The following is a 27,560-nucleotide window of genomic DNA, read 5'->3' as shown; positions in this document are numbered from 1 at the left end:
CGAGCTCCCGGTTAGTAAGCATCATCTTCTTAATCACTCATAATTTTCCGTTAACTTTTATTTTCCTGTAATCTTGATGTGTTTTTGGACGACTCCAGCAGGAATGGGGATGTTATCCCTCAAAGCTCTGAAGTGAGCAACGCAAGACAAATAAGCTGTGAAATGCTGGGTGTCAAATAAATGAATCAAAATCACTGCAGTCACAGACAAACAGACTAGAAAACACCAATCTGCATGCTGCTCATATCCTTTATTACTCCAACCTCACTCACCACTCAGGATCTGTCCCCTCGACTGAACTCCAAGGCCCACCAAAGTGAACTCCTTGTGCGAGTTTCTTTCTGACCACTTGCATCTGTGCCGTGGATCTTCTTCCAAGTGAATTATTTTTAGAAAGAGGAGGAACAAGGAGCCAAATTTGCTGAGTGGAGTGACTACTAGGATGGCATGGGATGATTGCGCCTTACTTGAACTGTGAGTGACACCCAGGTAAATATCATCTCCTCCAGATGTTTCTTGCACACTCTGAGCAACATTTAAAATACCAGGTTTCAATTTTTTATGTTCAAAAGATGTCAGTGAATACTATTGCTGCCATTCATCGTTTGAAAGAGCTGGGCTGAGGTCTGCAATGTCTGCCCTCCTGCCGGTGAGAGGACATGGGACTAAACACCCCAAAACACGTAGACTTAAAAACTTTATTTTCACATCCACGTCTTCTCATTTCAGGCATGTTCAAGCTGGGACAGCGGCCGCTTCAAGCCGATACTAGAAAGTTTATATTTTTAAAAACACTGACAAAAAGTGGAAATGTCCTTATAAAAATGTTATTATATACATCATAAACAGCATGAGCTATAAAAATACCTTCATTGACAAGTCTTAAAGTGAACCTAGCACCATAATCACAATCGAGTGATAATTGTGTCGCATTCAATATGACATAAACCGGCTTTGAACCATCGTTGTATTACAACACGAGCCCCGCCAATCCCAGCTTCCCTTTTTGTTATTCCTTTTGTCGACATGCTTTTACACCAACTGAACACTGGTGACGATCCAAAGGCCACTTCCTGCTTTGCTCCAGTCAACTTACGTTCCACCTTTGAGAACTATCAGGGTCTCTGCTAAAGAAGCTACTTAACAAACAGTAAAACTACAATAAGAGCCACAAAAAGCAGAACGAAAATATAACAAACATAGTCGTTTAAATTGGCATAACGGAACTTAACATGCATAAAATAAACAGATAAATATTGAAAGGTTTTTTTAAGCTGTGGTAAATGCCTTTGTAGGCATCGGTGAGTCTGCACCTCCACTACTTGGCTAGAGCTTCAACTCTGTCAGATTAAATACATTAAATACACTAGCAATAAAAGAGCTGCCTTAGAATCAAAAATATATGGATTAGACTTGAAAATATGGAAATCTTTTGTGGTTGAGGGATCGCGTGGTTTTGTGAGGTATGAACACGTCCCTGTAGAGTGAAAAAAAAACGGACTTGAGTCGAGAGCTCGGGCTCCTCCCTTGAAAGCAAAATCGCTTCCCTACAGACACATTTTGCGTCATTTAGTGTGTAATTATTTGACACAAATATTAACGGCTTACAGCCCTGTCAATCGTTTTTTCAACATTCCTTTCGAAAGAACATCGTCAATAAAACATTTCATCGTTTGTTCTGAAATGTGTGGACACGAGTCATCGCAGCCTTACGAACGTAACCTCTTGATGCAACAACCGAACCAATCAGAGTACCGCCACTGAAATGACTGGACTACTGTGATGCAGTAGATTGTTTCCTCCGCCGCCGCCTCGCTGACGGACAGAAACCTCATGAAAAGCTTGTGAAAGCACAGGGTGGGCGTCAAAGTCAGGATGGGGAGGGGGGAACGTGCATGTGTCACTCTGCTGTTTGGAGGCTTGCTTGTGCTTCTGACTGCTGCTGTTCTTTGTTCAGGATGATGCTGATGATGTCTCCCTCGTGCTCCTTCATGTGCTCCATCAGTCGCTCTTTGCTGGTGGACTCGAAGCCGCAGATGCAGCAGCAGAACAGGAGCACACAGTACTCCATGCCGGGGCCTGGCGGGGGGAGCTGGCCCGTGCGTGGATGGCTCTGGGACTGAGACTGAAGCTGTGCAGGGTCCTTCCCCTGGGGGCTTACGGACTCGGGGGACCACTTTGAAGGATCTGTGGGAGGTGTGGAGAAGCCCACTGGGCTGTCAGCTGACAGAGCAGCTTTAGTTGCTGATGTGGGTGTTAGCGGTGGATCCGCTGTGCTCTTTGCTTTGTCCTTTGAGTGCGGGGACACTGCCGGGCGCTCTGCCGCAGACTCTACCACCGCAGATAACTTCTGAGGAGCTCTGAAAGAAGCAGAGGGTAAAATCATGAGAAGAAAAATGTCACCCTCAGCGTTTGTACGGGACTGGAACTTTACAGGCTTTCGTTTCCTCCCCCCAAAAGTAAAAATAAGTGCAAAGTGCAGACTAACACAGTTGTTTCATTTTGTGGGTGTAGAACATGTGTAGAGGTCAGAGGTCAAATGTGACATGATATGCTAAATCTTTATATGGTACTTAAACAGCACAATACACAGCACACTTGTGAGACTCATAGTTTCCAAGTTAAAAGGCTTTTTGCCAATTTTCCACCAATCATCATCAGTCACTGAGCACCTTCGTGGATGCAAAGCAAATTTTAAATGGGACTCAGAGGTATACAATATTTACAAATTAAAAATAATTACATTAAAATGGCTCATAATACTGTAAACAATCCAGCAACATTTCCAAACAAACTTGCTCAGTGCTTTTATTATTATACTGTCATGAACTTTAACCTTTAACACGCTAACTGAGGCCTGCAGAGTCTGACGTGGGACGTCCAATCCTAGCAAGACTGTGGCATTGTGTTAACACACCTGAATTCTCCAGATCATCTCATTTTTATTCATCAGGTATCTGATCGGCAGCAACACCCACCCTCTTAATTCCTATGGAAGCAGTGAGGACTGCATAAAAGTTCAGGAAACGTTTCCCCAGTGCAGTGCTTGCATGTGCATGCATTGCCAGAGCAGCATATTCAGCATGTTTTGCACGAAACCCTGCACACTACATCCTTATAACATGAAATTACAAATGATGAAGGCAAGTAGCAGAAAGTCATATATTCTTAACAAAAACAGAAATATAAGCGAGATATATCATTATTATTACTAAAACCATTATAACCTGTATAATCCCAGGACATGAAGATCACTGCCAGTTGATTTACTGTTGACATTTACAAACACTGAGATAAAACTTGAAAGAAGGCTGAAGGAACTGCAGTTTGTGTGCTTACCGGCTGCTCTGGGAGATTGCCTCATTAATGGCTTTGTTAACCTGCTCGTAGTTGTAGTTCTGGTCTCCGGCGTGCTTCCACATGTGGGATTTGAGCGATGGCGGGTGACTGCACACATAGCCGCACAGAGAGCACCTGAAAGAGAGGAGGAAAAAAATAAGTAAATAAATAAATAATGGAGGCAATATGAGAAAGGAGTGAGAGGGGCTCAAGCTGAAGATGATTTAATGTGTGTACTGAGGTTTTACTAATCCTTCTCCTACTTTCTATCAAGAGGAATCATCCTGACTGAACACTCCACGGGGGACACCGAGCTTGAGAGACAGAGACAAAGAGGGGAGAGAGGAAATCGGATTTGCAGCACGCTGCTGGACTCATTTGTCAAAATTAAAAAGAATTATGGAGTTTTAGATCTATTCAAACGCTTTCACTTGCAAATATCATTAAGGATAAAGACATCATGCGCCCTCCCCCCCGAACAGCTGACTGAACACGCTCGGAACATGTTATTTATAAAACAAGCCACGATGTCGTTAAAATGAAATCACATCGCAGTAGACTAGTGTGTGATAATGGCCCGTTTCTTTCTCCCAGTTACTGACTCACTTTAGAAAACGTATGCTTCGGCTCCATCGTCGTCTCGAAGACGCAATGAGGGCCAGTTTATTCCGGAAGCAGCAGATGCTTTTTGACACCACCAAGAAAAAAACCCCCACGATCTTTTTGGAGCTGACAGATGGTTTTGATGGTGCATTTAAAAAATGCTCTCTTCTGCTCCATTTCACAGCGTTGTGCTTTTGTGTTGCTTCGCATCACGCTTGACGCCTCGAGGCCTCAAAGAGTAATGAGAAATTTAAAACTAAATAAAATAACAATCTCCACAAAAGGATCGGGGAAAATCTATAGCCAATTAATCCAGCCCGTCAGCATCCCACAAAGACTGAACCAACAGCCGTCAAACAGCTGCCTCTGACAGGCAAAGTCAATCAAACTCTGCCGTGTTCATTTGCTTTGCTTCCTTTCTGCTGCTGAGAAAACTGACAGCACGGAGCCAACGACTGGAACCAGATCCACCTTCTACAGGTGAAAAGGAATTTTAAATGGAAATGGAGTAATGTGACACACACACACACACACACGCACACACAGGTCACCAGCAAAGGTACCGTCATACCAAGTCAACCTCACAATTCTGTAAATGTGACAGTACTTGCTTTTTCTGTGGTGCCGTAAAAATCACAGACTTTAGTTTCAAGTCTTGAGTCACTCGTGGTTTCTTTATACTTTGTTTTCAAAGAGTCAGACTTTCTTTTATTTGTATAGCGACCAAATCACACCAGTCGCCTCAAAGTGCTTTATACTTAAGGTAAGAGACTCTACAGTAATACAGAGAAAACCCGAAAGAGGCGACCCGCCGCATGAACAAGCGCTCGGTGACAGTGGGAAGGAAGAAACCTCCGGCAGCACCAGGCTCAGGGAGGGGCAGCCATCTGCTGTGCTCGGTTGGGGGTGAGGAGAGGAAGCCAGTGGTTTTGGTTTGTTTTTGAAGGTGCAACCCTAGAATAAGCGTGTCCCCCGAGGGGGGAGTGGTGACTGGAGCAGACTTCACTCGACATGTAGGTGAAGGAAACAGAGGTGATGAGGAGGTGCCGTGTAGAAATGCAGAGATGGAGCAGTTTTTGCAAACAGGACAGAAAAAGCTGCAGGGAACGAAGAGGTAGTCCACCTGTGTGCACACAGGTGGACTACAACAGGTTGTGTGTGCCCAGTTCCATTCATGATGTAAACAGGCTCCTGTTACCGCAAAATCTAATAATGCATCACTTTTGCTGCTTGTACAAACCTGGGACATTTTATTTGTCAATGCTTGGTTACATCTGTGGCAGATTTCTCTCCATCCTCCCTCCACGTTGGGCGTGGCTCCCCGTGATTGGCCCTCTGCTCTCGACAGTGAGCCAGCATTTAAATCTGTGCAGCATCACAAGAGATTTGCTCCAGTGTGATAATCCCTGAAACCCTGAGATCCTCGACAGAAACCCGTTAACTGTTTCTGCCTCACAGCTGGAGACAAAAGATGATCGAGGGCTTTGTGTTTGGGCTCCTCGGTGTGGAATGACCTGCCCGAGGACATCCAGTGGCTTCCTTTTAAATCACTGCTAAAGACTCATATCCTCCATTTTTGGTCATTTTTAGTAGGGCTGCTCAATTAATCGAATTTTAATCACGATTACGATCTGGGCTTTCAACGATCATTAAAAATGACTGAGCCGATTATTAGCCCCTCCCTCATTTATCCGCGACACCTTAAAGGCCGGTCCGTGAAAATATTGTCGGGCATAAACCGTCCGTGGCCAAAAAAGGTTGGAGACCGCTGATTAAGAGGACCCGAGGGAAGCTCGGAAAGCTAAGCAGAAGTTATTTGGAGAGGAGAGTGACTGCTGTTGGTTGAAAAGAGAGGTAAAAAAAAACTTCAGTGGTGTTGCACACTATTTTATATTATTTTTTAAAGTCATTATTCAATACATTGTTATTGTTAACCCTTTAAAGCCGGTCAGAGCAGCACGCTCCGTTTTGTGTAACTATTTTTAAATCCCTGTAGAACCTGAACCGTGTAAGCTAGCGCAATAATTTGTTTTGCATATGAAACTTACATCTTATGTCATCAGCTTGTCCTCGGTCACGGTTTCCTTCCACATAAATTGCATAAAAAGGGCTTGCAGGAACAAAAACATAATATTCCAGAAACACGCTTTGCCGATCCGATCAGCTGTTCATAACACTTCGCACATTGAAACAGAAGTCACCGCTAACTATCACATGTCCGCCATTTCCTGCCCGAAACCGGAAGTGATGTCATTTTCGCGGAAAATGTAGTTTTTTTTAACTTGTAGGCCTTAAAAGCCTATACTGGTCATGTTTCTGAATAGTTTCTGGGATGCTTAGAACTCGAATTGCACTGCTGGAAATAGTTAATTTTGATGCACATGCTGTTTTCTTTGCAAATTTGCATCATAGGATTGTTTTTGTTTTTCCTGCAGTATATAAAAATTGCTGTATCTCCAAAATAAAACTATGAAGACACTCAAAATTAATTTCCTGTTGTTGTAAACTATTTTTTGCAACTTTTTTGTATTTAAAGTTTTGAGGGATAAACCTCTTAAATTTCTCCAAGTAGAAATATATGTTAAAAAACAAAAACGATTTTCAATTTTTTTTGTAGTTTATTGCACTTTTTTGCAATTAATGTAGTTACTATGGACTTAATGCATACATATTATTAAAATATGGGCTATAACAGTTGTATAGCAACTTGAAATGCTCCCACAAATGGCACTACAACATGTAAAAAAAATAATATAAGCTCTGGCGGACTTGGTTCTATGGTAGGTCTTAAAGGGTTAAATAAATATCGTCAAATAATCGAGATCTCAATTTCAGTGAAAATAATCGTGATTATCATTTTTGCCATAATCGAGCAGCCCTAATTTTTAGTATAGATTTTTTTATTTTAACATTAATTGTAAGTGTGGAATCACATTATTATCTTATTTTGATGCTGCACTTCAGTCATTTATAACAAATATGTAAATTTCTTTGGTAATTTCTCCCACTTTGTTTTTTTATTCTGTGTTACTGGGAAGCCTCTGTTACCCTGCTATACAAATTATTATTATTATAAATCGGAAACTGAAAATTCAGACTGTGTCTTGTTAGTTTTAATTGAGTATTTGCAAAAAGGACACTGTAAGGAGCACCAGCAGTCGCAGCATGTTATGTCTAGCGTTCTCGCTGGGACGCCTCGCTTCAGAGCAAACAAAAGGTGTGAAAGTCACCAGAAAAGTCAAGATATCTCATCCTCCTACTTTACTTTTAAAGCAGTCCGTCTCCCTCAAGTCCCTCCTCGTTATGAAAGTGCTGCGCTAAAGAGAAAGAAGGCAGCGTCTGTGCCATTTTGAATGTATGGAAACGAGCGTTGAAGCCTCGCAGGTACCGAGGACAAGTGCTCAGTGAAGTGGAAATCAGCAATCAGAGTCTCGCTCGGGGTTGAGGATTTAACATTTTAAGGAGAGTCGAGTGTTGACTGCCATTCACTTTCTCCACCCGCCATCCACTAAACTTGCAATCAAATCAAATCAAATCACTTTTTATTATCACATCACATGTGCAGGCACACTGGCACAGCACATGCGAGTGAAATTCTTGTGTGCGAGCCCCACAAGCAACAGAGATGTGCAAACACAACAACACAAACGAGCAAAATACAAGAATGGCCAACCTGAAACTAATAAATATATGTACAATATATAATAGTGTATGCATTTCTGGATGTGTATACTAAATATTTTCCTACGTGTTCAGAAGCCCACTTCTTAAATCTCCGGACTGAGAGTGCACGCACGTGGTCACAAACAGGTTCTGACCCACACAGGTAACCTACAGACCTTTCAAATAACACTTTAAAGAAAATCTAAGGTCATATGTTCCCAAGTAAACACAATGCTGATTCAAAATCAACACTAGTGTAAAAGTCTGAATGTGTTTATTAACGTGCAAAGGACACAAAACATTCAACTTGATTTTCTATACCGGCGGGCTTCTTTAGGGTTTCCTGCTGGAGTCAACTGATTAATCTCATCCTACTAACATATTTAAAAAATAAAGGCTGAAAGGGCTGAACGTGGGCGATGACACATTTTAAACGGATCCAAACTAAATTTAAGACGCAGCTGGCTGCATAAATTTTATGTTTTATCGACTGCACTGTTTTCACCCACCTACAGACTGCCGTCTTTGTCTCTGTGAATTTTGCCTCGACACTGGTTGAAACTACAGACTGGAGTTTGGAGGTAATTCGATTAGAGCACGTGTTCGTAACGCAGCCCGCAGCTTCTTCTGGACACACACAGCTCTTCCTTCTCACCTCAGAAGTGCAGCGGTCATTGTTATCATCGCTCCCTGCGGTGGGAGCGTGTTTGAAGTGTCTCACCTGTACTGCTCCAGCAGCTGCACAGCCTGGTGCTCCTGAGGGTGCCTCCTCATGTGGCTCTTTAAACTGTTCATGTTGGTGGTGGCAAAATCGCAGCTGCAGCACCTGCCGGGGGCATTTAGAAAGAAAAAAAGAGAGATAGAGACAGAGCAGCTTATTTAACTGGGAAATGCAGTTACAGAAGCAGCATTTTGATGTCAGTGTGTTGAGATAAAGGACTTGGAGCAAAGCAGGCAGGACATTCCTACTTTAACAAAAGAAATAAATCAGTGTTTTCTATTTCCTTACACTTGCACTGTGGCTGAGCGATGAAACTGGCACTTCCAGTAGCTTAGAGGCAGATACGGCACTGTACAAGGATTGCAGGAAGAGGATACACTCGACTCGCTGCCATCAGCCGCACAGCATTAAAGTCTCACACACAGACACACACACACACACTTCATTTTTAGGTTAATTTGGCTCAAGCTACAAACTGGTTTCTCCTGTAACTACAACAACTGCAACATGTGGGCTGGATTAATTGCACATATTAATATTCCAGCAACTGTAATTCAAGGAGAGAACAAACTGAGTTTATCATAAATTATTTATGGAGCTTTGGTTTATTGTGTGCTACATGGAAATGAATGTGGCCTTGCCCCGAGAAACTTAAACTTGTAGAAAGGTATCGCTTCCCAGTTTGGAGCTTTTGAGAAAGCAACAGGGTAACTGTAAATTCACATTAAAGCAGCTTTAAGAGTATTTTTGTTTCCTTTTCCTACCAAACTTATTTAAACATCTTTTTTTAACAAATTATTTAACTTTACAGATGCTGAGAGGCAGGTTTTGACACATTAGGTCAGAGTCTAGAAAATTGCTTCCCCTGTCTTCTGACTTTATGCTAAACTAGGCTAAGCTACGCTATGGTTGCTAACACCCAGGTGTTGACAGTATGCGGGTCACCTAGCATATAAAAGGGTAGTTATATTGCTGGGTAATGATTTGTGCAACTAGTTACATGAGAAATGAGAACAGAAAAGTACTTATTGGCTGCTAACGCTACTAGAAATAAGAGCATTTAGGAACCTAATAAACGATTATAAGCTTACAGCAGAATATCAGAAGGTTTTCAGTCAAACCATTTCTTCCCCATAAACAGATAAGATAAGTACATTATATTTCCAGCTGTTTATTACCACCAGCACAGTTATGGTAATATTATGGGCAGACCCCGGAACGACCAGCAGGGCTCTGCAACAGATCTAACAGGGATCCTAATAAACTACAGTATGTAGTGGGCACTATGTTTTCATACTCGTGTTGAACGGTTTGACGAATGAATACTAATAAGAGTTTCAGGCATGATAATGGGCATCTTTGCACTCTGCTGTTTCCCTTCAAGTCCTTCTGTAATGCTAACAGATGATAGCAGCGATGGTATTACTGTCAGTGTTACTGTATAACGTTCAGACCTCATACTCAATTCCAATTATGTATTCCAACTCCTAACTGCACGGATTTCCTCTAACAGCTGACGGCCTGCACAGGCAGAGAACAGCTAGCGAGTTAGATTCATTTGTAGATTCATAGTTTTATTCTTGGACTCCATGAAAGTATTTTCTCAGAATTTAAAGTTCAAATTAATTCCATTTTATTTTTTTTTTACTAGGCCTTTGTGCAGGTAGATGTTTATCTCCCTTTGCACTACCCTAATGCAACTTTCTCTTCATTTGATACCCCAAAATGTTTAAGTGGTTGGATCTTCTGGGGGATGAGATGAACAGATGCCGACTTTCAATCAAGTCAAGGGTTAGAAAAGACAAAACTGCCAGAACCTGAGAGCCTACGTGGCCCAAACGTAACATTTCCTTCATACTGACCACATTATTTGAAACATTGACCATGTTTAATATGAATACAATGTATTGTCATGTAAGGTTTTCCCTGGACTCTATGACGCGCACCCTTTGATTCAGAAGGCTGTGGAAGCAGGAATAACTGAAGTATGGCTGTAACAGTTCTCACATCACTGTGGAGGAACGTTTCCTCACACTTTCTTTTTCAAAACAACATTGCTTCAATTAATTAAAGGTCTGCAGGTATTTGTTTATCCACCGCTCTCCTGAGGTCCCGCCACAGCATTTTAATGAGGTTGAGTCTGAAATTTGACTGGGTCACTGTAATTCTTACGTTTTCCAGTCATTCTGTTATAGATTTGCTGGTGAGTTTGGGATCGTTGTCCTGTTGCATCACTATTTCGGCCAAGTTCAGCTCGACTGACATGTAGCGTATACTTTGGTACACAGAGGAGTTCATGTTTGACTCAGTGACTGGAAGGTGCTCAGGTCCAGGGGATGCAAAACAAGCCCAAACCATCACTCCTCCGAAAACTGTGATTGGAAGTTTGCACGAGTCGTGTCTGCAAACCTGAGCCGTGCTGCCATGTTTAGAGAAACGAGGCTTTCTCCTGGGAACCCTTCTAAACAAGCCATACTTGCTGTGCTGCAATGAACCTGAAAATTCGACATGCCAACTGAGGCTTGTAGAGTCTGGGATGGAGCTCTGGGGTTTTTGCAGCTTCTCTGACCTTGGGTCTGACCTTGGGTTCATTTTCTGGGACGTCCACTCCTGCCAAGAGTGCAGCTATGTATTAACACGCATCAGAGTGCTTCAGACAAGCAAACTGGTGAAACATCTGCTTTTATAGGAGGTGCTGATGATTAACCAAGCACATCTGATTAGCAGCACCTGGCTGCTACTTGCCTTTACAATCCTATGGAGGGAGTAAACATTTACTTCACTTTCACATGACTGTATGCAGCAGAAAATAAAACTAGGCAGACCGAGCCTGCTTTAACGGTGATGTAATCATACCCAAAAACAAAGGAGCAAATTTAAACCAGTGTACGATACTTTGGTGAAACACTACATACATCAGAGCGCACAGCGGCCGTGCACACAGCACAGTGTTTGATTACATGTAAAAACATCGCAGCCTGTGCATATTTTTACAGTGACAGTCTTCTGTGTGACTGATGTGCTGACTTTCAGCTTTTATTGGAGGATGTTTACTTCCAGCTTGGGTGTTGAACAGCACAGAACTGTAGCCCTGTCATTATCCTTCTGCGCTGCACTCGAAGCTGAAAGTCTGCGCTTCAACCTCCAGTGTGCTGGAGCACAGAGCCAAAGCCACAGAAAACGTGGCAGCCCACACTGTACTGCTGTGACATGACACACGTTCAGATGCAGGAGCTTCTTTCTGATATTAGACACTTTAAATGTGCAGTATGTGCATGTGAGCAGGCAGAAATGTGAGTTTTGCCAGTTTAAGTGTAAAAGTAAAAGGGTTGACCTTTACGTGTTGACATTTAATTTAGGCCTTTAATTAACAGTATTCTCATTATGGATTAATCCGCCCATTGACTTCTTGTTTAATCGAGGATTTGCTTTGGTTACCAAATGTCATAAAAAAGTGAAAAAGTCAGGGTACAGTTTTCTATCGCACACCTGAAAGAGAAAAGTGGAAGCCTGACATTTGAGAAGCTGGAAACATTTAAAATTAAAAAAAAAAAAAAAGGAAGTCCAAATTGATTTCTGTGGACTGACTAGTCACTTCAGGTTCACTTTAATTTCAGGTGTAATTTGATCTGTCCTCATGAAAGCACGAGGGTAAGGGCATAACAAGCATGCAGGGACCTGCTTCATCCAGCCACTCATTTTCCTCACTGCCAAAATATTAAAAAATCTCCTGTTTCCACCTGTTTACTTTGTGCTTTCCTCAATATTCCCACCTGCATGAGCCAGCAACACCCGACTCGGCATTCTCACACAAGTACCTCACAGGATTTTTGATCACACTGACTCTAAACTAAATTGGAAGCTGCCTGACCTTTACAAGAGCGAAAAGAAATCAGGCGAATATAATTCTGACTTTAGAGCACAAACGTCAGCGCTCTGTTAAGAAACCAACCTAAAGTTTGTGCTTTGAGTTAAATCTGTGCTAACACAGAGACAAAGTGAGGGCACTGTGTGACAGAGTGTGCCTGTGCCCACACTGAGATCGCTGTGCTGCTGGGAGCATTTCTAGGTGATTACTGCCCTCTAAAGGACCAATTTAAAATGACATGCAGAGCTCAAGTATCTCTTAAAGTAATAGGACATGAATGAGAATTAGCAAATAGAATTTAAATAGCTCAGTGTGCCTCAAAGGGGAACTCAAAACTAAAAAAAAAAAAGGCTGTCGCCATGCAGAAGTCACAGTGAGCTCTAAAAGTCCTCTTTTCACTTACAGTGGACACCAACAAACCCTTCACTATACACTCATGCAGAGTTTTATTTCTGACATGCAGGAAAAGCCAATTTTATGCAACTTGCATCAAACGAGACATGCAATGAACCTGAGAAACTGGAGCGCTTTCAGTCTACTTCCTGATGTATCAGCGTCTTGCTAAAGGTCATATAGCATTCCTGCAACCAGCATTATTCTGTACATTCAAATAAACAAACACAGCATGACGGCAAACACGAAGAAATGGAAAACTTTCCAAGCATGAAGAGCAGAACGTGAACAGTTTCAATGAAAAAGCCGCAGCATTTGTTCCCCACCAAACCTGCTGTCTCAACACGGGGGGTCAAGTTTAACCCAACACACCCCCTACAAACACACACACACACGCACACACACAATTAATCAACGATATCTGCAAAAGATCTTAGGTGGTTTTAGGAACTTTAATATTCATTATAAAGATCAACTTTATCTCTTATGACAATGCCATACTAGAGGTTTTCAGTTTCCCACCACTACGAAGGATCCTCACTGAACAGAGGGCGTGGCTTATGACGCCTAGAGTCAACAATGTAGCTTTTAGAAACCTTCCAAGGCACCTCAACGCCCACTCACATCTTGCTTCTGGTTACTACAATAAGTCACATGATAGGGCGAGGCAAGGTCTCACAGTAGTTCCACCCAAAACCTCTGATGGTATTGACCCATGCCTTTTTTCACACCATGTGAGGCTCATGATTAATAGTAGGTCAATGATCCTCTTAAGGGACAACCTCCACTAGGGTTTAAATACCTGATTTTAGAGCTGAAGAAGCTACTTGGATGAGAGGTGAATGTCTTCACCAAACTTTCTGTCCAAGCTCCTTACACTACCATGATGTGGACACCTACGTGAAACACAGAAAATGTGTTTTGCTTTACTCAGAGACAAACTATTTGACCCTGAGGGGAAAAAGCCACTAAGGCTACGTCCACACTAATCGTTTTCTCTCCGTTTTGGCCTCCCGTCCACACTGAGACGGCGTTTTGGCTCAAGGAAAACGCATACATTGGAAAACGGTGCTTTCATGGAGCAGTGTGGACAGCGAACCCGGAGCCTTTTCAAAAACGATGACACATTTTAGTCATGTGATGCAGTCATGTGACCAATTAAACTAAGATAGCAGAGGGCATTATACAGCAGTTGTTTTGTTTGCCCTCAATTTTGACTATTAAAGATTAATATCAGTCTGTACATGCTCCAGAGAGCTTTTCTTCAAATTCTTTAATTCTCACTCGCTTTTGCAACTTTGTACTTTTGTGTTACTCGCAGCAACAACTCCACCTCATTGTTAGTCCACTGAAAAAACTTCAAAGAGCCTGAAACTAAACAAACGGCAGACAGAAATGAGGCAGGTCGTATCCTCTTACGTTTCACGCATGAGCAGGACTGGAACGTAAGTGTTTTTCGGCCGTTTCAATGTGGACGCACAACTCTGTGAAAACGACTGAAAACACTACTGCCTGCAGGCTGCCTTCGCGCTACCACCACTAAAGTATAAAACAGGCATAAAACATGTTTTACACATTTTTTTTCAATAATGTATGAAATATGGGCACTTTTATAAGATAATTTGATAATTTACTGCTTTAATTCTCCTGGAGAAAAGCAGAATCTGACTGTGAAAATCAAACAGTCTGATAAACTGTTTGCTGTTCTCTGGTCGAGGGATGCATCTTCTGCTAAGACGACAGCATTCAGATTTGATCGGCTTTCACAGCTGGTGAAGTTTTGCTGTTTCCACTCTTTTTTCCATCACTACATTAATCTCTACAAACACTTATCATCTGGCGCTGAACTGTGAGAACAACAGAAAGCATTACACTGGTGCTAGCTTCCTGTTAAATCCAAAAATTATTTTAGGATCCACAGACTTATGTGTTCTCAGTTTCTCTGTCCTAATGTACTGCTTGACTTTAATGTTTCTGTCCCACGAGGTCAGTGGAGGTTAATAAAGAAGATCGTGCCGTTGCTCCAAAAATCCAGAAAAACCTTCCTCACGCGATCAAATGTTCAGCTTCCACTGACAGATGGAAATGTCTTCAACTACTCAAACATTTTAGCACTTGTTACTTATTTTAACAATTTTTATTTTAATAATTAATCCTTATATTTTTTAAAAAGAATCCTGTTGACTTGAGATTTTTGTGTATATCATGTTTATCTTAATAATCTTATACGTATTCATCTGCACACACGCAATGAAGCAAGGCTTAAGTCTGACACAGGAAACAGAATAAATGTATCCAACTTTGCTTATTTTCTATTAATTTTTAAGCTGAAAATGTCAAACTGTGCGCGTTCTTTGAATCATTGTAGCTTAGTAATGTTTCAAATGAATACTCACTTCACTGCGCTCATAAATGATTAAACATCTAATAAAAACTCCTCTAGGTTTACAAGAAACCATCAATCACATTTCACCCAGCGTTACCGCCACAGGCTAAAGGCATCGCAGGCATCACTAAGGGGCTACATTTCACTGGGAATGGGTCACACCCCCGGGAAGCTAAGATGAGAATTGGGAGCAACAATCTTATGCTATTTTTTTGTTTGCACTCTATGCATCAGAAACTGTTAAACTATGATTCTGAAAGCTTTGAAAGACATTTGCAGACAGATACATTCAGATAAACAGTGGAGATATATTGTTGGTCTGTTGGTTTTTTCTTGCATTAATGCTTGCATGACGTTATGAGCAAGATCTTACTGGAGCCTGAATTTCAAACAGGACACGTATGAAACAAAGGCAGGACCACAGAACTTTATGACGTTTGGAAAGGGTGTGGTATTGTTCCATATCGCTTTATAACTTATTTACTATCTTTTTCTCACTCGCTATCACTCATTCTCATACATGTTCTGCTGTTAGACTTGGGGTTGTGCAACAGCTCGCTCAAAGTTCAGTTTGCGCAGACTAACATGAACAGGAACCTTTACAACCAATATTTTGTAAAACTAAAAATGATCAAGTTCAAGGTCATTCTGAAGAAGCTGCTCTGATCCTTCTCTAGCTCTGCACACACAAAAATATCATTAAATACACTCACAGACAGATCACTGTCAAAAACCAAAGGGGGAAAAAAGGCAACTATGTGTTTTACCACTTAAACAATGTGTCACACTGCAGGAAACCTCAAACAGATGACAGAAAAGCGATCAGTCAGCTCTGCGGGCCGTTTGCAGCTGTTGATTCACCATCTTACCCTTTAGTAACGATTTGTTGTTATCACCAATCACTCGCAGATATTTCCCAAGACTGTCTGTTTCAAATTCACTGCCGACGACGTGGCTGACGTTCTGATTTGTTTTTTCACACCCAGCAGGTCCAATTTCCATAGAAATGTAAGATTTCTGGGGAAATTGGAGAATCTGTAGTGATTTGCTGAGAAAACCCTTCAAATCTACAATCTTCATACACATAAGACCTCAGCATTAATGCTGGTAGCCGTGCTGTCTGAACGGCCACGATCATTAGTCATGTAGACAAACTGTATTGTTCGAGTGAAATATGTACAGTGCACCGTTTCACCCTTACAACAGCCAGTCACACATATTTTTCTTCTATCTTTAGTTCAACATTTAGTAAAAAAGGTGAAATTCTATGAAAATAATCTTTTTAAATGTTCCCAGTAACATTAAGTGCTGCACAGAGTGCATCATAACGAAGCTGCTCCCAGCTCGCTGTAGTTAGTGACTGTGCAAAAGACCTTTTAGGTCCTTTAACCCTTTAAGACCTACCATAGAACCAAGTCCGCCAGAGCTTATATTATATTTTTACATGCTGTGGAGCCATTTTTGGGAGCATTTCAAGTTCCTATACATCAATACAACCATTATAGCCCAAATTTTAATAATATGTATTCATTAAGTGCATAGAAATTACATAAATTGCAAAAAAGTGCAATAAACTACAAACAAATTGAAAATCATTTTTGTTTTTTTTAACATATATTTCTAGTTAGAGAAATTTAAGAGTCTTATCCCTCAAAACTGTAAATACAAAAAAGTTGCACAAAATAGTTTCCCACCACAGGAAATTTATTTTAAGTGTCTTCATAGTTTTGTTTTTGAAATACACCAATTTTCATATACTGCAGGAAAAACGAAAATAAATATTATAGTGCAAATTTGCAAAAAAGCAGCATATGCATCAAAATAAACTATTTCCAGCAGTGCAATATGAGACCTAAGCATCCCAGAAACGACACAAAGTCATAAAGTCAAAGATAACTTTTAAAAACACCAGTATAGGCTCATGAGGCCCTGATGGTAAAAAACTACATTTCCGCAAAAATGACATCACTTCCGGTTTCGGGCAGGTAATGGCGGACATGCGAAAGTTCGCTCTGACGTCTATTCCAACGTAGGAAGTGTTACAAACAGCTGATTGGATCGGCAAAGCCACGTTTTTGTTGCTGCAAGCGCTTTTTATGCAGTTTTTGCAAAGCTATATGTGGAAGGAAACTGTGACCTAGGACAAGCTGATGGCATAAGATGTAAGTACAACTCCGGTTTCATGTGCAAAAAAAATTATTGCGCTAGCTTATGTGGTTGCAGAGCTGCCGCGATTTAAAAATTGTTACGCAAAACAGAGCGTGCCCGCTCCGACCGGCTTTAAAGGGTTAAAATAACCCTCAGCAATCCAAGTCCTCATCAATGGTAACGCTAAACTAACACAATATGCATTTATTCATCTCTACGCATATCCCATTTATTCATTTGTATCCATCCCTCCGTCCCTGGAGTTACCTCAGGTGTCATGGGGCAAGAGGCGGGGCATTTTTTGTTCCTTTCTTTAAAAACAAACAAACAAACTCAAATCTTGGCAATCAGGCGACAAAGAAAGTAAAATGCACGACCGGCCGAAGCACCACAAAGACTGTGGGTGTTAACACAAGGCCACTAATTTTACTGTTACTAACATTACATAAAAGGTTGGTTCTTACCACAATGATTAACTTCATTTTGTAGACAAAGTGAAATTTAAAAACTGCTAAAACTTGGCTAGTGGGAGGTGAAATGAGCAGATGGCGCAGGTTTTCTTTCACAACTCACCGATAAGGTTTGTCAGAGTTATGAATGCGCCGGTGGTTCCTCACCCCGACGTACGTAGAGCTGGTGTAGTTGCACACGTCGCACTTAAACATCTTCTGTGGACTACCTTCTGTAAGAGAAGGCAACGTAAACACACCTTTACAACTTGTTGAGAACAACACCGAGCCGTCAGCCAAATATCGTAACAATTAATGGTGCCATAAAAACATAAACCACGTCTTACCTTCATCTGTGACCCGCTCCGTCTCCTCCATTGCGGCCGCCGTCTCAGCGACTGGTGTGAGCATTTCCACGTCACTGCTGAAGCTGTGGTGCTCTCTTTCATGGTTTCTTAACTGGCTCTAAAAATGAATAGAAACAGCGATACTGTGAGATTTCTAAGTAATTATGATACACTGAATGGATTAAAAACAGCTGGCAGATTTCCCCAATGATGCACTTTGTGGTCTTTATTAGGCATTTTACCTCACACCTCAGGCACAGATATGAGAATAGGGGGCCTGCTTTCACACCTCCCAATTAGCAACTCTTAGCGTAACTCCCAGATCTGCTGGAAAATATGATGAACTTAATAATCTCTGCTGCAGAGAGGCAGCGGAGCCCGATGATACCAGTGGAATCAATACTTTTATCCTTTGCCTGCATCCGACTGCTGCACACTTTTCCTTGCTAATTTATCAACTCAAGCTTTAATCTATTATTACCGTTTGATGACCGACAAGAAGAGATGCTGACAACAGCGACTCGGTGAATGTTGCAGTGTTGGGTGAAGATAAAACCAGAGGCATTATAAGCAGGAGGAACACTCAACAAGTCTTGAATAAAACAGACAGCTGACCCAGCTCTGCCAGCATTGAACTAATCAACAGTCAAACTTAGAAACATGTCAGCTAAATATGAGCAGCCTGACACTATTCTAGCTAACTATTGGATGTTCAGTACCCCCAATTCCTCCTGTGCATTTCAGGATGCTTTTAAGCTGCAGTTGGTTTTTTTAAATCAGTGAAATAACATTTATCTCAATATAAGGAATAAAAATCACAGCATCAACATACGGACTTGAAAGTTCATAAGGAAGCTCCTGGAGGGAGATGAATGAAACAAGTGGAGCGGACATGAGGGATTGTACAAAGAATGGGAAAATGTGTTTGTCCCGGCAAAAAAAAAAAAAAAACTGACCAAGACAAAGAACCAGGACCCAGGAGGGCAGAAGTACCAGCCTCTTATTTGTTTCTACCAGCTGACACCGCATATAAAACACAGGGACACGACCACGAGGTAATAAACACACGATGCACCAGCACAAGCATAAATGCTGGCAACGACGGCGGCCACTCGTGAAGGTTACGTCGCAGGCTCTACAAAGATTATCCGAGTCTAAATCAGGCCCTACCTCCAGAAGACTCGATAAAACACACCCAGTACACACAACTGTTTGTGTTGGTGGCAACAAAATATCAAGGTGACAAGCCAAACATCAATAAATGCTGGCTATGATTATCACAGTGCCATGATACAGCTATTGTGTGATAGCCAATACTAGACAATTATTATTGATTATCTGTGTAACTGTGTTCCCCTGCTGTCAATAATTTCCCTTTAAGGAGTCATAAAATAGTAACTCTGACAAAACATGACAGTAAAATCGTTTGGAGTCTCTGAATACAAATATATATGTATTGTATTTACACCTGAATACGTCTTTATAACTGCCTCACTACGAGAACAACAGCGAAACACAAACATGCCATAATCACACATGCATGCTTTCAGTCAGTCACATGGAGAAGATCGCCCACCATGCCAAGTATGTGCGACACATTCAACTGTAGCGCTGTGTAGTTCATCATTCATATAAGTCAGCGGTCCCCAACCCCCGGGCCTCGGACCGGTACCGGTCCGTGAGTCTTTGGTACCGGGCCGCGAGAGTTGAGGCTCGGGTGTGAAATGTATGGTTTTCAGGGTTTTTATTGGTTTCCAGCGTTATTTTGTCATCGTTTTTATCGTTAACTCTGTTTTCCTGGGTCTTTTCACGTGTGTTATGAATAAATCTTCTTTTTTTCGGTACCGGTACTAGTTTTATTTAGTTGTATTTATCCGCGACACCTTAAAGGCCGGTCCGTGAAAATATTGTCGGGCATAAACCGGTCCGTGGCGCAAAAAAGGTTGGGGACCGCTGACATAAGTGATTATTGTGCTCCATTTGTTCAACACTGATGCTCTTGATACCCCTTTTACACCCTGTTCTTTGTGATAGCTTTACCTCACATTTCATCCCTTCTGAATAAAGTAAGATAAATTCACTCCTACAACTACAACAATGTCTTCTATAACTGAGGAGTCCTGGTCATTTGCACGTTCTCTTCCACAAATCCTCATCAGAAAATCCTCACATGTGAGATGTTGGAAAGAAGGAGGTTAGATTAAAACATGTTTCAAATGAAAGGGCCGCACTCACCTTGTAGTGGAAGGCATCTGGACACTGCTTGCACTGGTACATCCGGCTCTTGCAGTGGTGGATCATGTGGTTTTCCAGGTCTTTGCTGTCTGTGGCGATGTGCTCACAGATGGGACACTGATACGGCTCCCTCTGCCTGTGCACCCGCAGGTGCTGTTTAATGTAGCCCTTGTTGCCACTGCTGTAGCGACACAGGCGGCAGCGATACGGCCTATCGCTGCCGGGGATGTAATCCACCAGACTGCTGTCAGGAGAGCCGACCAACCCGTCCATCCCTGGAACACTGGAGCACACGTAACTGCCCGCTCCGTTCGCCGCGACCACTCCAGCTCCATTTTGGAACTGTGCGTTATCTTGAAGCTCTTTCAAGATGTCTTCGTCCGAGGTGTTCTGGTCTGAGCGCTCCCTCAGTCTTTCAATGACCGTGAGCAGGGAAAGGCTGATCCCGCCATTAGCTGCAGGCCCGTCGTCGTCTCCTTTGCCCAGGCCCAGAGATCCTAGAGTTTCCTCTCTGCCCTCATTACAGTTCAGCATAGCTGCTGCCGTTCCCACGTCAGAGGCCTTCTGTCCAGCTGCAGCCCCCTCTGTGGGTTTCTGGCCTGCTTGCGGGCTCTGCGCCTGTGCCGGAACGGTCTTCAGAGCTACCTTGGCGCCAGAGTTGGGCAGCTCGGGCGTCCTCATAGGCATAGCCACGAGGACCTCGGCAGCCAGCGAGTGGAGGCGGAGAGACTCCGAGTGCGTCCTCTTGCGACCAGCTGGGGGGACGTTTTCATCCCGTGGAAGGTCGTTACTTTTAGTGATGGAGGATTTGATATCGGCTCCTAAATGCTGGCTTTTGTTAGTGTTCCCCGGACTGTAGCAGAGGACCACCTCATCTTTCACACCTTCCACATGTTCCTGCTCTTCTGCTTTTTTCTCCAGCAAGCTCTTATCCCCGTCCACATCTGGGCTGAGAAGAAGTGGGTTAGAGGACATGACTGAGTCCTCAGCTGAAGGAAGCCGCTCTACGATCACATTGATATGGCCGGCGCTGTTGGGGCTTCTGTTGATGATCTTCTGAGCCGATGACAGCAAGCTGTCGCTCACAGAGGTGCTTTCATGGTGACCGCCTAGCTCCACCTCCATCGCTGCCTCAGTGGTCACCTGCACCTCCACCACGGGCTCCTCAGACGTCAGATCTTTGATGGGGTACTCGTCCTCTTCCTCTACTGTTTTTGGACTTTCACTGAGATGAGAGCCTTGAAGATTCAGCACTTCCTGTTTGTCCTCGACAGCCACGGGCATGCAGAGCTGCAGCTTGAAACCGGTAGGGAGCTTTTGCAGGCTTTTATCTTGAAGAACAACTATTTCCTCTCTGGCTGACGCATTGTTAGGAGCAGCTTGCACCTCTCTCTTTGCAGAACCTCCGTCTTCATCCTCAAAGATTGGATAGGAGCAGTCGACGAGGCCGGCGTGCTTCCAGGCGTGGGTTTTCAGCATTCGCTGCTGACTGCAAACATAGCTGCAGATCAGGCAGCGGTACAGGCCATACTCCTCATAGCTGTACCACTTCTTCTTCTGTGGTAACTCCTTAGCACTGCTCACTAAGCTTTTCTTCACTTCGGTTCCTGCGCTGCAGTCGTCACCTGTTAGATCCACATCCTGCTTTTTTAAAACCTCTTCCTTCGCCTCACTCAACGGGTACTTTCTCTTCTGGTTGTCTCCATTGTCAAAGTGCATCCTGACGTGCGCCTCCAGCTGCTCGTGGTCTCTGGAGGTAAAGTGACACTCGGAGCACATGAGGATGAGGTCACTGTGCTGCTCGTTGTGCTGCTTCAGGTGTTCTTTCAGCAGGGGCAGTGTTTGGGCGAGATGGGGGCACAGGCTGCACTGATAGCACGTCACCGTCCGCTTGAGGTCGCTGCTGTTGGGGTTGGCAGCTACTTCTGCCACCGTGGTGGTCACGTTGTTGTTATCATCACCTGACCAAGGTGAGGGAAGACTGCTGTCATCTGTGCCGCGCTCTACTCTCACCTCATCCTTATGGTTCCTTTTAATTTTCTTACATATAGAGCCGCCCCCCTGCTCAGCTCCCCTTTCCCCCACTTGCAGCGCTCTTTTCTGTCCCCCTGATGTGCAGCGACGCTGGGGCCGCTTCTCCACAATCTTGCTGAGCTTCTTTATGACCCGGATGAGAGAATCATCTGCCGTTTTCTGCTGAAAACCCTGAGAGGATTGCTTCTCTTTGGTTTGCCGTGTGTGGGAGCCCAGTGCCGCCGATGTGGAGGAGGAAGACGAGGCAGCGGATGAGTGTGTGATGGCATTAGTGATCTCCTCCATGACCTGGAAAACAGCAGAGAACAAAGTAATGAGTGAGGAATCTGATTGGTGTTACACAGTAAACCTTTTAAGTAGATGACCTCATTTATAATATAAATACATTTTTAAAAAATTAGAGCAAAGAAGTGTGGCCAAAAATGTTAGACATAAAAGACGGAAATAGCTTCAACATCTGAAAAGTGAAACCAATGTGAAAGAACATCCAAAGTGCATTATTTTTAGTGGTAGACAGAATTAGCAGGACAGCTACTATTCAAGGCCGCTGCTGGTTATTAGACGTAGGAATCCCCAGATATGAAACTGCTATAGTCTGAACTGGGGAAAGACATGGTGCTGGTCAAGGCTCCACATCCATCATCTGCCCTCAGTGCAGTTTTTCACTTTCTCACTCTGCAATGCAGTGTTTCTCTAACTGTGGGGCACAGACTCAGTGCAGGTCAATGCAAGATAGGGAAATTTAAAGAACCACCGTTTAAAGCTCCATCTCTGACCTCCTGCTACCCACAAGACCCTCAGGCAGAGGTCTTTTGTCTGTTCCAGGGACCGCGCCGAAAACAGTGCAAAGTGTTTGAAGTTGAGGCCTGGAGGATGTGGAACAGCCTGCCCGGGGAAATCCCGATCTTCAAGTTGTGTCTTAAAACATAGTTTTACAAGAAGGCCTTTCCTTTGCATTTCTCACAACAGTTATTTTTGGTTTATTCGGATACTCATGTAAAGCACTTAGTAACATGAAATTTGAAAAGTTGTACATGAATACAGTTATCATGTAACACAGTTAAAACACAGTCATACGTTCAGTTTAAGAGATCTAAGACAAGAAGACACGACCAGCATCTGTCATGTTTTTCAGTTCGTTCCACACGATGATCTTATTTTATTTTACTGCGCTTTCATGAAGCCCTTTTTTGTCCTTTTCCCTTGTTTCATTGTTGCGAAGTTTTTCTGTAACGAACAGAAACTGGCTCATTCAAATTTTTACTAACAGGCCACAGCTGAACGTACACCACGCAGTCACGACGGTTGACTGGTTCGATTTTACTCGACTTGCAGCTGTTGCAAAGTGAGTTTCACTTTCTTCTTCTGGACAAAGTCCCAAAGTGCAGAAAAACAGCTTCATTCCAGCACCAATCACTCAGAGGATCAAATCATAGCTTCACCATTATTTTTTCCTTCATTATTTTTGCAATGCTTACCCGTTCTTAGCGTTTCCTCTGCAGAGTGTACATATGATGAAAGACGACTTACCTTCCTCAGACCAATTCTACCTACAAGTACAAATAAAGCAACCTGTAGCTGTGTGTTTGGAAAGAAGAAACAGGTTTGCGGTGCTGCGTGTCTTTGACGGTTTGCAAAGAGTAAACAGTTAAAACGATCTCCGAGCAACTGAAGATTATGTCATTCTTCGTTTCGGAGCTTGATGAACATCATGTAGCAGGTGTTGGTGTAGTGAAACGCTGTGGACAACAGTGGACCATAACTTCAGGACTTCTTAGGTGGACGATGATGAAAATCTGACACGTATTTACAAAACAATGTTTCTGTGGCCTGAATGTTGAACCGCTCGCTGTTGCGAAGCGTCCATGTTGCTCGCTACAGCTCTCCCTCATCGCTTCTGCTGTATGAAATCAGTTTGAATCAACACACTGTTTGGATTCCTCCATCAGCTGACTGTGGCTGTGGTGAATGGCTATGGATAATTAACGGACTGTGACCACACTCTGCGACACTTACTGGCTTCACTGCCAAGAAGACAGACACAGAAGATCTGTATCAAACCGCCTCATATCACGATTTCTGGGGGACTTTTGCCTTTACTGGAAAGGACAACTGCAGAGAGCAGCCTTTTGGCACGTGGGTCACCTGATCAACACCAGAGGGTCAATCCTCATTTATATATTGTACATATAGTAACTTGTTATCCATCCCTTATTTCATAATTTACTCCAACATCTTCACACTCTGCACAACAAACATGCTGTGTTGTTGTCAGCACTGTCTGTTGTCTATCTACACTCTCACTTCCTCATATGTGTACACATACTTACTCAATAAAGCTGATCCCACATTTCAGGCTTAAGCTCCATATTGGATCACATCTACATTTTTATTTATTGAATCACTTTTTTAAACATTCAGTTTAACTGACCTCCTTCTTGTATAGTATTTATTTTATTGAACAAAAACATTTTTTGTGTTGTTGGATCCGACATATCCTGTTGATTCATCATATAAATGCGAATTTTATGCTTTTTAGAAGGATTAAATTGTATGATGCATTCCTAGCTAGCTATAAATTGGATGATCTTGTAATTAAAAAAAGGTGTTAACTATTAAAAAAACCCTCTTGTGTGGCACACTTTGAGAATCACTGCCACACAGACTGCAAAATCATTTTGATCTTTCTCTGTCTTTTAAAATAAATCTGTACTAATGACATTTATCACTTGAGTATTTACCAAGAAGTTAGTGAGAGGAAATCAGTCAATCGACTAATGGGATAAGTGTGACAGCTTAACTCATTCCTGATAAGTCCTGTCCCTGCACAGTCAATACAGACCTTGTGCACCATGTGCATTTGTTTACATGGGAAGCTGAAGAGGAAACGGGCACAACTGCTCTGGCTGAATTCCTTCCATCTCCACATGACATAACACTGCCCTCCTTCTCACTTTCTGACCACAAACTTCCTCTTTCTCCTACTTCTGCTTCTGTGTGAAAACATCAAAACATGTGGAACAAACACATGTTTTGATTTCACCGTGGTTTTCCATGGGAAGGAAAACCACGGCGGGATGTTGTAGTGCATTCATCCATCCAGCTGAATTTTGAATTCTGTGATGAGGAGGAATTCAAAATAAGCTGCATCCGACTCCTTTTTATGCGCCTGCGATCAGTCAGCTTCTCTCTGGACTCCATCATGTGCTTTAACCCGTCTCAGATGAGCACCTGTTATGTCAGGATCTAAAAATATTCCATCCACTTTCACTCCCCTGTAGGACGAAGTTGCACACAGCCTCTCGGTGTGAGCTCTCACACAAAAAGCAGCCTTTTACCCGCTGATGTGAGCCAACACACTGCTGCCTTCACGCTACAAAAACACTTTCACGTTTAAAAAAAAAAAGGGAAAAGTCAAAAGGATCCTGGCACACGCTGTTAGCTCCGCTGTTAGCCTCACAGCCTGCTAGTCAAACACACACACACGAGTCTCACACACTGCTAGCAGAGAAACACATGAATGTACAAGGACGCGTCCGTGCTGCTGGTGGTTAATGGGTAACGGAGGAGCGCGAAGGTGTGTGGAAATAAAAATATACTCACGGACACGGAGAAGTTTGGCGCTCTTTGTCCTCAGCACATAAACCGCTTTCTTTTATTCGTTAGCCATAAAAAGTGGCCCCTCTCTCTCTCTCCCACATTGCAAAATGGCGAGGATGGAATAACAGTCACGTGATTCGGAGTTTGAGTCAGGTGACCGACGCCGACCGACGATTGACAGGCTGTCTTGCTGTTGCCTTCAAGTGCCCCTCGTAAAAAGCAGCGCTTTTTAACTTTTCTTACAACCTAACCAACCAGTGCGGTAATTTCCACAATAAAGAGCATTATATTTTTAACTCCTTAAATTAAGACGATAACCAGAGGCGTTGCTTGAGGCCCAGGCCAGTGGGGGGCCCCTAAAAGCTGACAAACTTTATATTTTTACCACCCTAAGGGGCCCCTAGCTGCCTTTACTCAATCTAGCTGTCAGGGGTGTGCATAAAATAAATGCTGTTTGTCTGAACTGTGGAAAACTAGCATCACATTATTTATTTTATTTACTGTGATATTTAATATTAAAGCCACATTTTTGGTTTAATTGATGTCAGATTATGGTAACAAACGTAAAGCCCTTGGGGCCAGAACCGTCGGCAAAGACTGATATCCGGCCCACTGCATAGGTTTGGAAAAGAAGAAAACTCTTCTTTCTTACCCAGCAGATTAACTCAACATCAGCCACTTAATTGAAGTGAAGTCCAAACAGCTCTCAAATGAGCATAACCTCCTCACTTCCTCTGTCAATCTGGTTGGGTCTAAGTTTAGATTAATATCTGCCACATTTTTAAAAATTGTCACCTATTTGGTACACCGGGGCCAAATTACATATGTGCAACTTCAATGGAAAGTTAGATCTGAAATCCTAAATAAAACATTTCCAAAGTTTGTGACACCTTAAGAGTTTCTGCTCAAGGCTGTGTGTGGAGAGGGGTTAAATTTTGGTCATCTCAGGCACGCAGCTCTTGCTATGAACACAGAGGCTCCACACTCCTGTTATCCAAGCCTTCATTTTGGCAGAGGCAGCCAATCAGAAGAAAGTTAGTTCAAAGGGAGAGGGCACAGAGCTGCTTGTTTCAGACAGAGCATGAAGTGAGGGGGTGCACCAAGACCCAGTGTAACTGAACTCTGAATTATGCAAATCAACTCTGAGCAGAATATGCAGAAAACATGAACATGCACCAGCAGTTTGTGCCTCTCACTTAAAACGTTCACCCACTAGTTGATGGAAGAGATGTTGAGAGGGCATAACAACCACTCTCTAACCCAAACCAACAGGAACAACCTGGTGCATTTTTATTGTTAGGTAGTTATAATACACAGTCATACATTGGCAATGCTTCTACCACTTACAGTCGGAGAGAACCAGAATGATGACTGTTTAATCATTGCAGATATTGTCCATAACCTTGTATTGTACATGTACATGTATGTATTAAAATCGTGCTTATCAAAATGCACCTCGTTCAACTCACAGTTGTCTTTTCCTCCGTCTTTTTCTTATGCTTAAGTTTTACAACAACACCAAGACATTCCAATAATGGTACAGTTTATTTGTGCTTTCCACCAAAGTCCTGGTAGAAGAATTCAGCACAGTAAAATTAAATGCAAATCACAGCATGCAGGAAACAAATCAGGCCACTTCATTTCAATATAGTCAAATTTGCAATGTGTGTTTACGTTCATGATTTTGCTTTGACAAATGTTTTTATTGCCTAAATGTATTTTTATATCTGTGTTTATTGCGTTTGGTGAGTGAGAAACCCATAGGCTATAAATT

The 27,560-nt window shown here is 42.6% G+C and overlaps 1 protein-coding gene across 1 annotated transcript; it reads right to left on the bottom strand.

The window, feature by feature from the left end:
• Positions 1–684: 684 nt before the first annotated feature.
• znf507 (zinc finger protein 507) lies at positions 685–25,921 on the bottom strand. The gene is made up of 7 exons (XM_085409683.1): positions 25,796–25,921; positions 20,153–22,474; positions 17,918–18,035; positions 17,695–17,803; positions 8,327–8,431; positions 3,340–3,474; positions 685–2,360 (listed from the first exon to the last, which is right to left on the bottom strand). Exons 2-7 carry the CDS (start codon positions 22,469–22,471, stop codon positions 1,901–1,903), a joined length of 3,246 nt encoding a protein of 1,081 aa, XP_085265809.1. The 5' UTR covers positions 22,472–22,474; positions 25,796–25,921; the 3' UTR covers positions 685–1,900.
• Positions 25,922–27,560: the final 1,639 nt, after the last annotated feature.

Source organism: Rhamphochromis longiceps, linkage group LG1 (genome assembly GCF_057381845.1).
Source record: "Rhamphochromis longiceps isolate RC_006_pf linkage group LG1, R_longiceps_female_GT1.1, whole genome shotgun sequence".
In the NCBI taxonomy this organism is placed as follows: domain Eukaryota; kingdom Metazoa; phylum Chordata; class Actinopteri; order Cichliformes; family Cichlidae; genus Rhamphochromis; species Rhamphochromis longiceps.
The sequence above is the reverse complement of the archived record's forward strand: the minus strand, read 5'-3'. Positions and strand labels throughout refer to the sequence as shown.

Bases quoted from the DNA above. Each gene is read 5' to 3' on its own strand.
- znf507 (XM_085409683.1), bottom strand. From the start codon at position 22,471: ATGGAGGAGATCACTAATGCCATCACACACTCATCCGCTGCCTCGTCT. The intron at 3,475-8,326 runs GTGAGACACTTC...CCTCTCTTTCAG, and splicing joins CAGCTGCTGGAGCAGTACAG to GTGCTCTCTGTGCGGCTATG. The intron at 2,361-3,339 runs GTAAGCACACAA...TGCTTCTTTCAG, and splicing joins GCAATCTCCCAGAGCAGCCG to AGCTCCTCAGAAGTTATCTG.